General features: G+C 54.0%; 2 protein-coding genes and 1 long non-coding RNA gene across 5 annotated transcripts in view; 2 read left to right on the plus strand and 1 right to left on the minus strand.

Annotated features, from left to right (window-relative positions):
• LOC146892964 (uncharacterized) overlaps positions 1-3,536 on the minus strand; it is a 5,462-nt gene extending 1,926 nt beyond the window's left edge. Inside the window, exon 1 of the long non-coding RNA XR_015003635.2 lies at positions 3,428-3,536. This is a non-coding gene — a long non-coding RNA (uncharacterized LOC146892964). The remainder of the gene's footprint in view (positions 1-3,427) is intronic.
• Positions 1-5,451, plus strand: part of Wrap53 (WD repeat containing antisense to TP53) — a 20,779-nt gene extending 15,328 nt beyond the window's left edge. For 2 of the 3 annotated variants that reach the window (XM_085695150.2, XM_048448385.3), the window contains exons 6-12: positions 3,282-3,370; positions 3,457-3,547; positions 3,654-3,786; positions 4,355-4,563; positions 4,721-4,824; positions 4,954-5,088; positions 5,192-5,451. In XM_085695150.2, the coding sequence (XP_085551276.2) occupies positions 3,282-3,370; positions 3,457-3,547; positions 3,654-3,786; positions 4,355-4,563; positions 4,721-4,824; positions 4,954-5,088; positions 5,192-5,438 (1,008 nt within the window). In that variant the 3' untranslated portion in view covers positions 5,439-5,451. The remainder of the gene's footprint in view (positions 1-3,281; positions 3,371-3,456; positions 3,548-3,653; positions 3,787-4,354; positions 4,564-4,720; positions 4,825-4,953; positions 5,089-5,191) is intronic. The other variant, XM_048448386.3, reaches the window with a different exon arrangement.
• Positions 5,452-6,932: 1,481 nt separating this feature from the next.
• On the plus strand, positions 6,933-11,744 carry Efnb3 (ephrin B3). Its single transcript, XM_048448383.3, is given in 6 exon segments — positions 6,933-7,530; positions 9,608-9,900; positions 10,070-10,162; positions 10,272-10,376; positions 10,796-11,076; positions 11,078-11,744. Coding segments are annotated over 6 exon segments (1,023 nt in total). The 5' UTR covers positions 6,933-7,408; the 3' UTR covers positions 11,207-11,744.
• The last annotated feature ends 1,373 nt before the right edge of the window (positions 11,745-13,117 follow it).

A 13,117-nucleotide genomic window follows, 5' to 3' on the forward strand; every position in this document is an offset into this window, starting at 1 on the left:
ACAACTTAGCAGGAAAAAAGGCAAAAATTACAGTGTGGTGTGCCTAAATACAGAGAAGATGAATTCAGCCACGTGTGGTGGCTCATGTCTGTAACTCCAGAGCTTGGGAAACAAAGACAAGAGACACAGTAGTTCAAGGCCAACCTTGACAGCCACGTGGTGAGTTTGAGGCCAGCCTGGACTAGGTGAAACTCTATATAGACAAAAATAAAAAATAACAGGACAAACGGTCTCACCTTCACCCTACAGCTTTATGGTATGGATGGAAATCCCAAGTTATGCCATATCAAAACAGCATTTCACAGCCAGTAAGCAGAAGAGTTTAGTCCGGAGGCTGAGGCCAAAGGCTGACCGGCCTCCAGCTGTGTGAGTTGCCTGTTTTTTCCAGAGCGCTCAGCAGCAACATTGAAAAGTGCCTGGCGTTCTTTATCTTCCTGGCATTGCCTGTATTGCGTTTTGTTTTTGTAGTGGTGAGGATCACAGCCAGGACTTTGAGCTACACTCCAGCACAGCACTAAAACTGTCAACTTATAATTATTTTGTTTTTATTGCTGTTGTTTATTAGCGTGTGTGTGATGCGTAGGCATGGGTACAGGTGTGCTTTGGCCTTCATGGGAATCAGGTGACAGGTTTGTGTTCTCCCCCCGACACAAGATAGGGTTTTTCTGTGTAGCTTTGGAGCCTGTCCTGGAACTCACTCTATAGACCAGACTGGCTTGAACTCAGAGATCTGCCTGTCTCTACCTCTCGAGTGCTGGGGTTAAAGATGTGTGCCACCACTGCCCAGCTCCTCTCCTTCTGTCTTTACGTGGGTTCCAGAGATCAAACTACGGTTGCCAGGTTTGTAACACACATACCTTTGCCCACTGAGCCGACTCAACACCCTCACGCCTATTTTTCTTTGTTTTTTTTGTTTTGTTTTGTTTTTGAGTCAGACTTTCGAGTAGCCCTGACTGACTTTAAACTTCTTATCCTGGACTGGAGAGATGGCTCAGCGGTTAAGAGCATTGCCTGCTCTTCCAAAGGTCCTGAGTTCAATTCCCAGCAACCACATGGTGGCTCACAACCATCTGTAATGATGTCTGGTGCCCTCTTTTGGCCTGCAGACATACACACAGACAGAATATTGTATACATAATAAATAAATAAATATTAAAAAAAAAACAAACTTCTTATCCTCCTGCCTCTCTATCTCTGGAGTGCTGAGATTCCGGGGCTTCAGGCGTGAGCCATTTACGTCTGGTTCAAGCCCAGCGTTTTGTGAATGCTAGGCAAGCAACCCACCTGCTCAGCCACACCCTGACCCCTGTGTTCCAGTTTTTGAGGCAGTGTCTAAAAAATATATTTATTTCATCTGCATTTATTTATTTATTTTATTTATTTATTTAAATTATGATTTATTTATCTTTATTTTATGTGCATTGGTGCAAAGGTGTCAGATCCCCTGGAACTGGATTTTCAGACAGTTGTGAGCCGCCATGTGGGTGCTGGGAATTGAACCAGGTCCTCTGGAAGATCAGTCAGTGCTCTTAACCACTGAGCCATTTCTCCAGCCCCTTGATTTTATTTATTTAGTTTTATTTTTTTCCCCCTCAAACAGGGTTTCTCTGCGTAATAGCTTTGATTCTCCTGGAACTTGCTCAGTAGACAAGGCTGACCTTGAACTCACAGAGATCCGCTTGCCTCTTGCATTGATCTTTTGTCTGATGTATGCCTGGTATATGTGTGTGAGGGTATCAGATCTTGGAGGTAGAGACAGTTGTTAGCTGCCATGTGGGTTCTGGGAATTGAACCCGAGTCTTCTGATTCAGCAAGGGCTCTGAACCACTGAGCCATTTCTCCAGCCCCCCCTTTTTTTAAATTTATTATTTTTGCCAGGCATGGTGGCCCATACCTTTAATCCCAGCACTGCAGAGGCAATGGCAGGTGGATCTCTGTGAGTTAGAGGCTAGCCTGGTCTACAGAGTGAGTTCCAGGACAGGCTCTGAAGCTACACAATAACCCAGTCTGGAAGAACAAAAGAAGAAGAAGGCAGCCACAGCTCAAGGCTGGCCTTGATCCACTTGATAAAGGCAAATGTCTTTATCCACTAAGCCATCTTGCCAGTCCTGACCTGGAATTCTTTAAGTATTCCAAGTTGGCCTTGAGCTCACAGGGACTCCAGTCTCTATTCAAGTGCTGGAGTTACAGGCAAGAGATACCACACTCTGACCTTTTCTTCAGCTGGATAGAAAGGCTATAGGCATTTGCTTGTTTGTGGTAGTAAAGATTGAACCTGGGGTCTGACGCCTGCCAGGCAAGTATTCTCCCACTGAGGTGGGTCGTGTCCCTTATTTTGCTGTTAAATGTTGTACATTTCCTGGGGGTGGAGCCTGGTGGGTAGAACACTTGGCTTGTCTCACGTGCATGAAGCCCTGGGTTCCTTCCCCAGCAGGGCATAAACAGGTGTGATAATGCACCTGCAACCCAGTCTCCTGGAGGTGCCAGCAAGGAGCTCAGAAGTTCAAAGCCCATTTGGGATCTGGGAAACCCTATCCTGGGGCGGGGGGGCACAAATCTAAGATGGCTCTGCAGGTAAAGATCTGAATTAGATTTCCAGGACCCCCATGTGGGAAGGAGAGAACGTAGTTGTTCTCCGACTTCCACATGTGTGCAGTGTGATGTGTGAGCACACACATACACAGTAGTCGAGAAAGTCTTTGCAGTTTTGGACTTTGTTTTTGCATTGCTAGGGATCAAGCTCAGGGCCTTTCAAATGACCAGCAATCTGCTTTGCCACTGAGCTAAATCCCTAAGGTCCTATAATCTTTTTAAAGGGTAATGGCATAGAACCTGGTTGTTCTTTGTCTCTATATTAGGGTATTATTTGTGTCTTGTGTAAGTGTTTAAAAATTTTTTATGGCCTGGAGGTGATGGCGCAAGCTTTTAATCTCAGCATTTGGGAGGGAGAGGCAAGTGGATCTCAGTGAGTTCGAGGCTTGCCTAGTCTACAAAGCAAGTTCCAGGACAGCCTGGGCTACCCAGAGAAACCCTGTTTCAAAAAAAAACCAGACCCCCCAAAAAAAAAAAAGGCAAAAGATTGTGACTCTCTACTGAGATTGACTATGTTTGGTGGCCCTGGCCTGACATCAGACTTGGACAGTAAAGACTGCTCTTTCGCCCCCTGCGTTCTTCTCCCTCGGGAGTCCTCCACCCAGTCACAACACCCCCTGGGGGAGGTGCCCAAGCTTTCCCCTGCTTTCCCCTGCCAGTGACCCCAGCATTCCCACATCTCTGTCCAGGTTCCTGTCCTTCGGATGGTGGAGGGTGACACCATCTATGATTACTGCTGGTATTCTCTGATGTCCTCCGCCCAGCCAGAAACCTCCTAGTAAGTGATACGTGATATCCTTCATGTGCCCCTCGTCATGCGTTCCCATCATCTTACCCAGGACTCAGTGTCCGTGTTTCTCTCAGTGTGGCCAGCAGCAGCCGGGAGAACCCGATTCACATCTGGGACGCATTCACAGGAGAGCTCCGGGCTTCCTTCCGCGCCTACAACCACCTGGTACCGACTTCCCTGCCCAGCCCCTGTGCTCACTGTGGCCCCGCCTTCCTTTTTGGAAGGCAGCTGAAGCTCCGCAGGCCTGTTTGCAGCCCTCTCCTGCCCCTAGGATGAGCTGACAGCTGCCCACTCACTCTGCTTCTCACCGGATGGTTCCCAACTCTTCTGTGGCTTCAACCGGACCGTGCGTGTCTTCTCCACATCCAGGCCTGGTAGAGACTGCGAGGTGCGAGCTACGTTTGGTAAGTCTCTGAGGGGGAGGAGATGGAAGAGTAGCACCTGTGAAGGGGCTGGGGCCACCTGTGGGATTCTCATCCTCCACCCAAGCCTGGGAGGCACTTGCCAGCTGCAGAGGAGACGCTCACTTCTGGGCATGGAGGAAGTTCTCCCACAGTCAACTAGTTGACTAGAAAGCTGGGTTAACTCCTAACCCATCCATGCCTGTCAAATGCGTACTTGGTGCTCTCAAAACCTTGCTAATAGCTAGAAATTATTTTTATTTTATTCTTTTTTTCAGTGCCTGGGATTGAACCCAGGGTCTTGTGTTAGGCAAACTCTGTGCCACTAAACTTCACGAAACCGAAGGGAAAGGGAGTCCATTTCCTGTAGACCTGTAGCTCTCCACACCTTCCAGGAGAAAGTGGGAGAGAAGCAGGGAGAGGGGGGGCTGAGTGATCTGGGAAGCGTCAGAGAACTGCAGATGTGACAAACAGAGTGGGGGGGATGAGTTCCTCCTGCATGTCAGCATTGTCAGGGTACAGAGGTCCCTCAAACTATCCTGTGCTAACTGCTCTCTTGTTTCCTCTCCAGCAAAAAAGCAGGGCCAGAGTGGCATCATCTCCTGTCTAGCCTTCAGCCCCTCCCAGCCCCTCTATGCCTGCGGCTCCTATGGCCGTACTGTAGGCCTGTATGCCTGGGATGATGGTTCTCCTCTCGCCTTGCTGGGAGGCCACCAAGGGGGTGTCACCCACCTTTGCTTTCACCCCGATGGCAACCTCTTCTTCTCAGGAGCCCGAAAGGTATTGGTCAGAGCCCAAAGCCTATGGGTTGGCAGGAGTGGATGTCATTTGTCATGGGAGGGACTCAGGGAGGCTGAGTTGGAGGCAGGAGAGAGAGAGAATGAGAGAATCGGCGGGGGAGGAGAGGGGGCACACTTTTGACCCCTGTTGTCTTCAGGATGCTGAACTTCTGTGCTGGGATCTGCGGCAGCCTGGCCACGTCCTGTGGTCTTTGAGTCGGGAAGTGAGCACCAATCAGCGTATCTACTTTGATCTGGACCCGTAAGTGGCTGTGGCTTCTTCCAGGTTCAAGGATGTCAGACGGAGTCTGGCTGCATCCTAGGCCCCTGAGTTGGAATGGCTTCTACCCCCAGAGTGATGCATCTGCCCACAAGTTTCCCTTCTTCCTAGGAGTGGGCAGTTCCTAGTGAGTGGCAACACCAACGGAGTTGTCTCTGTGTGGGACATCAAGGGAGCTTTCAGTGACAACAAGCTGGAACCTGTGTTGACCTTTCTGCCCCAGAAGGACTGCACCAATGGAGTGAGGTCCTCAGTTCACCGAAGGAGCTGGGGTTGGGGAGGAAGGTGGATCCCCTACCCCACGGATCACCCTGACCTCGGTGCTGACAGATTGCTCTCTCTCCTCTAGCCTTCACCCCAGCTTGCCTCTGCTGGCTACTGCTTCTGGCCAGCGCATGTTTCCGGAGCCCACCAATAGTGGGGATGAAGGCGAGCCGGAGCTGGATCTTCCCCTGCTGTCTTTATGCCACGCCCATCCTGAATGGCGGCTTCAGCTCTGGTGGTGTGGAGGGGGACCAGACCCCAGTAACCCTGATGACCACCAAGATGAGAAGGGACAAGGAAGGACAGAGGGCTGTGGGGATGAGTTAATATAAAGATTTTGTATGATGCTGGAGTCATTGTGTCTGTTTGGGGTGGCACGTGACTGGCGGGAGTTTGGAGGGAGCTTCAGTAGGTTCCTTTGTCCAGCATCTGTGGGGTCTGGCATATTGTTCCCAAAACCAGGGGTTGAGAGGTGGGACCAGGCAGGAGCCAATGAGGTGCTGAGCATGGTGTGAAGTCAAGCAGGTGGGGGTGGGGCCTCATGCCATTGACTAGATGGTTGCTAGGCAACTTGGTAAACTGAGGAGCAAACCTGTTTGAAATCTCACTCCTGAGGTGGCTGCACCGGGGGTCAGGGTGAGCTGGCCTGAGCAGGGGCGGCTGGAGCTCGGTGGCAGACTGTTGAGTGTGACTGTGAGAGACTAAGCAGACAGTGACAGCCAAGTCAGCGCTGATGGCTGCACACCGCACTGTTTACCATCCTCCAGCTGCAGAGGGCAAGGGTGCAAGAACACTGCCCCACTGCACCCTATAGGTAGAGTCAAGGACACCCGGGAAGGAGTGAACGGAGAAACACGGTGGCTTCCTGTCGGTCTCTAGAATGCGGCGCCAGGGCAAGGGGCTTGCTCCTTCAGCAGCGGCACTCTGCGTGCCTCTCCATCCCTCCATCCCCCTCCTCACACACCTTGTCAAACACCCAGAATGGGAGTCTTTGAAGAGATGTTGTCAACGGGGGCTGTGGTGGGGACCTCAGTCAAAGGGAAAGGGGCTGCCTGTGGAGGATTGGGCAGGAAGGAGAGGAATGCCGCCCCTGCCGGGAGGTGCTGAAAGCCTTGCTTCTTACACCCAAGAAGGCAGCTCCTCCCTTCCCCCAGGATAATTGGAAACAGCCCTTCCTGTGGAGTGCAGCTTTGGGGGTTATAGGTACCCCTTTCCTCTCCCAGTCTCACTTCTCTCCATGATCACCTAAGAAGGGTCAAAATTTTACTCCCTTGTCTCCACCTGATCCACAGAAATGAGCCAAGGGTCAGAGAAGCTGTGACAGAAGGGTCCCTAGGAAAGGGGTTCAGAAGCCTAGGTTGTATTTTCGGTTTTTCCTAAACTCCCCGTGTGACCTTGGGCAAGTCACGGGATACTCTCTGAACCCGGGTAGCTCTGCCCCCTCCCACTTCGCACAGGTAGACCACCAACTTAGCCATACTCTGTGAAGTGCCTGCCTTCAAGGTTATCATTACCCTCTCCAGGCCGCTCGGAAGCTGCGGTGTTTTGAGATGGAAGAGGGGCAGGCTGCGGGAGCAAAGGGGGAAGATTTTTCGGGGCGGATAGGGCAAGAAGCTTTCTAGATGGTAGCGAGGAAGATTCCACCCGCTCGGGCAATCGGAGGGCAGGAAGGCAAGCAGAAACTCATCCAGAGACGGACACTGCGAGAGACAAAGGGGGCGTGAGAGACCGCGCGGGGCAGCGAGGCGGGGTAGCGGACGGGAGGTGCGCGAGGTGAGGGAGGTGTGGGGGGCGTGGGCCGCGGGATGCGACGCCCGCTCCGACTGAGCTCCAGCTCCGGTTTTTCCCTCCACCATGCTCTCCCCCTCCCCGCCTCTCCTTTAACTCCCCCCTCCTGGGCTCGGGACTGGTTTCCTCCCTTAGCCTGCTGCCCTCAATCCCGGCGAGGCTGAGGCTCCGGCTCGGTGTCTCTTTCCTCGCTGCCTTGCCCGACACCCCATGCCGCCCCCGCCCGGTCCTCGGCTCCCCATGTCCCCCACGTAGCCGGGCGCACAAATCCCGAGGTGCTGGCGCGTGGGCCGGGGGCGCGTAGGGCGCCTGCAGACGGCCCCTGGAAGGGTTCTTGTGAAGCTGAGCGCTCTGGAGCCCAGGCACAGGCACAGCAGAAAAGAGGGTCCTTGTGGGAGCTGGGGGTGATTAGCCACCCACCAGGGTGACTGGGGCTCCACAGCGTGGTAGCCACCCCTGGGGGGTGAGAGACTTTAGGGGAGTTGGTGCCCCGCCCCCAGGCCTTGGTAGGGTCATGGGGACCCCCCATTTTGGGCCAAGGGGTGTGCAAGTCGGGGCCATACTGCTGCTAGGTTTTGCGGGGCTGGTGTCTGGACTCAGCCTGGAGCCTGTCTACTGGAACTCGGCAAATAAGAGGTGAGTGGCCTGGGACTGGGGAGACTCCAGCTCCCGTGGGTAAGGGATGTGGAAGCTTTGAAACTAAAGGGTTTGGATTCTGAGCTGGGAGGAGGCTGGCAAAAGGATGCTGTAGCCCTGAGGTGAGGTGACAGGTTACAAGACAGCAATGATCTTAGGAGCCAGACTCTGAGTCTCACAGAGCTGGATGTGGGTGGTGATGCCATGTGTCAGGAGTTTGGAGACCTCACAGGGGCAGAGATAAAAAGTTCACGGGCAGCGAGAGGGCAGTGGAGTGGCTATTTGGATCTGTAGGAGACCTGTGTCATCTGGGTTGAAGCGAGCCTGGTTAATGTCAGCTCTCAGGAGAGAGGTGCTGACTAGGTGCTGCTGAAGCACGGAGGGAAAGGGCAGGGATGCCCAGCTCCCAGGAGCACTCAGTGTTGGAGCTCACCATCCCAACTCGCCTTCCCAGCCAGACGACTAGTGAATGACTTGTCAGCTAGAGTATATTCATGTCTCCCTGGTTTGGTGGATTCTTTCTAGGGTGAGCCTTGAGCCTCCTCAAACCTCTCTCCTTTCCCTCTTGCTGCTGGAGTCCTGAGGATACAATTGCCCTCTCCTGTTCTCCTGGCTGCAAACCTCCCATCAGGGACTCTTCCCTGGCATGCTTGCTTTGGGTTGAAAAGGGTCAGTCACACAGGGCTGACAGGACCTGTGGGAGGTCATCTAAGTGATTTGCCTCCGTGGTGTTTTCCCTGACCATCAGCACAAGAGTTCTGTTTCAGAAACTTCCCACTTCTCTGGGGAGGCCAGGAGAGGTCCTGGGAGGGAGTGGGCTTCGGAGTTCACCAGGTACTTGGTCTGATCCTAGCTCTGTGGCTTGCTGCTGTGCAGCCTTAGGCACATCACTTAACCTTTCTGAGTTTGTGTCTTCAGTCCTTGCAGCTGTTAGGAGGATTGGAGGCAAGGTATTTGGACGTATTATGTGCTCATGAAAGGAGAGGTAGGATTGGTTTTGTTTGTTTCCGTGTTTTGCTTTCTGGCCTCTCTGCCCTGTCCTAATCCTGCCTGGTACACCCTCTTCCTCCAGTATCTTGCTAGGGGTAATCTCAGGCTCTCCCACCTGTCAGCAACTCCTGGCTGCAGTTTGGAGTAGCAGATGTAGCCTGAGGGTATAAATTGGGCTATCCTGAGAGGGTTGAGAAAAGGCATTAGGGCATCTGAGACTCTTGGATGTTGGGTGGGAGCCTGGTCATTTGGGGTCCAGACAGATGCTGGGCAGCAGTCTCCTGGGACTCAGTTTCTACTGTGGATGTACGGGCAGGGCTTGCAGTGGCAGGCAAGTTGAGGCTGTGCTGTGCCCATGGGTTCCCAAGCTTCTTGGCCAAGGATCTATGCTGGGTTGTGCCAGTCATGGTCACAGAAGTCAACTACTTCAACTCCAAAGCAAGAAAGCACTTTCCTCAGAAAGTTTGAGCCGCAAGGTGGGATACAGGAAGGAGATTGATCTGGGTGGTCGGCCCCTGTACGTTGGTTCTCATCAGCCCCATTGTGATCAATGCCAAACTAGCATTTGCTTCGTGTCTCCTTAACTGGCTAACTTGGGAAACTGGTCCGGATGCCCCCACGCCCCCCTCAACCTCTACCTTGCCCCCTTTGCCCTGAATTTCAGTGGTGGCCTGGAGGAGGGGGAGGTTCTACCCCCATGGTTGACTGCCATGGAATAGTGAAATCACCTGGGAGGGGTGGGCTGTGTGGTTCCAGAGAGGCCAGCTCCTTGGTAACTGGCATCCTGTTGCCATGGCAACGACACTGGCGATGGAGCAGGAGATGGCAGTGTGCATGTGGTGAGGGCGGGCTGAAGAGTGCATTTGGGCACACCAAGGGGCAGGAGACCTCTGAGCCTGGCCTCCTGCTGCTTCTGATGTGAGCTAGCAGGGCCCTTGGTGCCCGCGCTTACTGAACACAGGACTCAAACAAAGGCGATGGGTGGGAGCTAAGAATTGCTGTCCTGGAGGGTTGGGAGGGAGTGAGGGAAAGCTTTGGGCACCACACCCCTGACATTGCTTCCTTGTCTGCCTTGTCTTCCCTGTAGGTTCCAGGCAGAGGGTGGTTATGTGCTTTACCCTCAGATCGGGGACCGGCTAGATCTACTTTGTCCCCGGGCCCGGCCTCCTGGGCCGCACTCCTCTCCCAGTTATGAGTTCTACAAGCTGTACCTGGTAGGGGGTGCCCAGGGTCGGCGCTGTGAGGCACCCCCTGCCCCAAACCTTCTTCTCACATGTGATCGGCCAGACCTGGACCTCCGCTTCACCATCAAGTTCCAGGAATACAGCCCTAACCTCTGGGGCCACGAGTTCCGATCCCACCACGATTACTACATAATTGGTACTGCCAGGCGGAGGGCAGGACCAATAGAGAGTCCCTGGGATGGAGGGCGAGGAAGGGAGGACCATTGGAATCCACCTCTGTGCATTCACTAGTGTCCCTCCAGGGTGTGGGAAGAGACCTGGGCTAGACCTGGAGTGCTGACTTCTTTGCCTGCTCTTGTTCTCAGCCACATCAGATGGGACCCGGGAAGGCCTGGAGAGCTTGCAGGGAGGTGTGTGCCTCACTAGAGGCATGAAGGTGCTTCTGCGCGTGGGACAAAGTGAGTGGGGCTCGGGGACACCCGCTAGGAGCTGAGGGAGATTTAGGTGGTCCCTGTAAGTCAGGGGCAGCTATCTCAGCCCCCTCCTATGTGTCTTCCCTATCTTCAGGTCCCCGAGGAGGAGCTCTACCCCGAAAACCTGTGTCTGAAATGCCCATGGAGAGAGACCGAGGGGTGGCTCACAGCCTGGAGCCCGGGAAGGACAACCTACCAGGTAGGAACTAGGAGCCAGTCACTGCCTCCTCTGCTCTCAGACCCCAGCTGCCCTGCCATCACCCCCTTCCGCCCTCCCTCTCCCGTTTTGGGGGCGGCGATACAGGAAAGAGGAGAGAGGATGGGAGGGTGGGAGGGAAGTGGAAGCCAAATGAGGAAAAGACTCAATTAGAACTAATTAGCCAAGTCAGTGCTTCAATCAGTGCTGTCAGAGAAGTGGGGGACTACATGGCAGGGAGCTGTAGGCTGGACACCTGGATTTTGATCTGGGCCTGGGGGGAGGGAATGTGGGATACCTAAAGGGCCTGGGCACTGCTGGGGAAGCCCATGATGGGGACCCCCAGGGCTGGGTTTATCCAAATATCCAGATGGTTCCTTCAGCCCCTACCCCTCTTTCCTCCTTCACCCCTTCCCTGCCAGGTGACCCCAACAGCAATGCAACCTCTCGGGGTGCTGAAGGCCCCCTGCCTCCTCCCAGCATGCCCGCAGTGGCTGGGGCAGCAGGGGGGCTGGCGCTGCTCTTGCTGGGCGTGGCAGGGGCTGGGGGTGCCATGTGTTGGCGGAGACGGCGGGCCAAGCCTTCGGAGAGTCGCCACCCTGGTCCTGGCTCCTTTGGGAGGGGAGGGTCTCTGGGCCTGGGTGGTGGAGGGGGGATGGGACCTCGGGAGGCTGAGCCTGGGGAGCTAGGGATAGCCCTGCGGGGGTGGTGGGGCTGCGGATCCCCCCTTCTGCCCCCATTATGAGAAGGTGAGTGGTGACTACGGGCACCCTGTGTACATTGTGCAGGATGGCCCTCCCCAGAGCCCTCCAAACATCTACTATAAGGTATGAGGGTTCCTCCCTCCTGGCTTTCCTCAATCCAGCCCTCCATGGGGTGCTCCTCCAGTTTAATTCATGGTATGAGGGACACCTGCGCCATAACCTTGGCCTCCCTTTGCCCCACCGGCTCCTCGACTCCCAGCTATCACCCTCTTCTGCAATTTTAGGATCCCGTAAGACTTGACCACACCTCTTCCTGCCCTCCCCTCACCTGGCTGTGGGCACCCTCTAGTCTCTGCCTCTTGGGGAAGGGGGCACAGGCTCAGCCTCCTTTAATCACGACACAGGTGTCCTTGTTCCCTCGCCCACCCGGAGTAGGGGTGGGACGGTCTGTCTTTTGGTTGGCACCTCTTTCTGCCTCTCACAGTTTCTCCTCTCTATCTCTTATTCTCTCTCCTGTCTCTAGGTCTGTTTTTCCCCCTCTTCCCTAGCACCCTCTTCCTTCCATCTCCTTCACCCTCTTGGCTTTTTGTCCCGTGCCTCTCACGCGTGTCCTGGGTTGGGGCCTCAAAGCGTCTCTCCCCTCGGCTCTTGGCCCTTCCCAACTTTCCATATCAACTGCTCCCCTCAGTCCGCCCAAAGTGGGGACTTTTGGGGGGAACATTGTGGCTCCGGGCATGGGGACAGGGCCTCTTTCCCTGCCCTTTTGTGTCCTTACTCCAGCCATTTGGGGTGGTTGGGTCACAACTACTACCATGAGAAGAAGTGTCCTGTTATGTCCAGTGGGGACAATTATGGCCTTGATGTGATGCCTGATGGGAAGTGATCAGATCAGATGATCTGATCAGATGGGAAGTGACTCGCTCCAGACAAGAAGTGGCCAGGCCTGGACAGAAATGGCCTGGGAGGTGGCAGAAGGAGTAACAGCAGGAACTGGAAGTGCCTTCATCCAGGACAGGAAGTCGCCCTCCTGAAATAGGAAGTGGTCTGGCTGGAATTCCAAGTGGCTTAGTCGGGGGAGATGGCGGGGGTGGGGTGGGGGCATGGAGAGTGGCTGGTTCTTACCCTGTGGAGAAGGGGCAGGAGGGACTTCCTGTTTTAGGAGGAAGCTGGAACTTACCACTGTGAGAGGACAGATGTGGACTGAGAATTTTCTAGGTTCTCAGTGGCACTTCCCAGGATCTCCCTTCCCTTGTGCTCTGTGCGATTTTTAGGACCGCTAAGATGACGGCCACCTGCTGTGGCGGGCCCAGTTTGTCTTGTTCTCCCCTGACTGTACCCCAGGATAATCTCTGTTGATCAACAGGACTACCCCAGGAACCCACATGTTCTCCCCAGTGACCAGATGGCTGTCTTATTCCTGCCTTCCTCCCTTCAAACCCAACACAGCACCTTCTTAGTGACCAAGAGGTGGTCTATTGACTGGTCTAGCTGATGGCAGTTATTAGCACTGGTTGCTGTTTCCATAGTGACAAGCCTATACCTCTTCCTACTCTTTAGTGCACAATGGGCTGTTGCCTCAGTTTCCTCCCAGCTCAATTTTATTAGATCAAAGCTGCCCTTAGGCACCAAGTTGACCACCTCAATCACCAACTGAAATGGTTGCTTTGTCCACCAGAGGTCATTCCATCTCTCTGGTGCTGTAGTTCCTAGCTCCTTCCAGGGAACAGGAAGTTGATATTGCCATGGGGGAGGTGGCGGGGTATGGCCGTCACCTCAATAGTTTTACTGTAAAAGGGAAATTTGAACAACAGAAAACAGAAAAAAAAAAAGAATAAAAAACTTTAAAAGTTGCTGAGAAGGCTGGAGATTGACTGATGGGAATCTGGGCGGCAGCGTGGCTTTCACACTTGCGGTCAGCAGAGGGTTGGTCCCATGGAACCAAGGAGCCTGGGGAAAGAAAACACTGGATGGAGTCAAGTGGGAAGTTTATGGAGAGGGAATCATGGTGGCCTCAGAAGGCTGAGGGAGGCAGCCACCTGT

The sequence above is a fragment of the Myodes glareolus genome, chromosome 9 (assembly GCF_982192425.1).
Source record: "Myodes glareolus chromosome 9, mMyoGla1.1, whole genome shotgun sequence".
Taxonomy (NCBI): Eukaryota; Metazoa; Chordata; class Mammalia; order Rodentia; family Cricetidae; genus Myodes; species Myodes glareolus.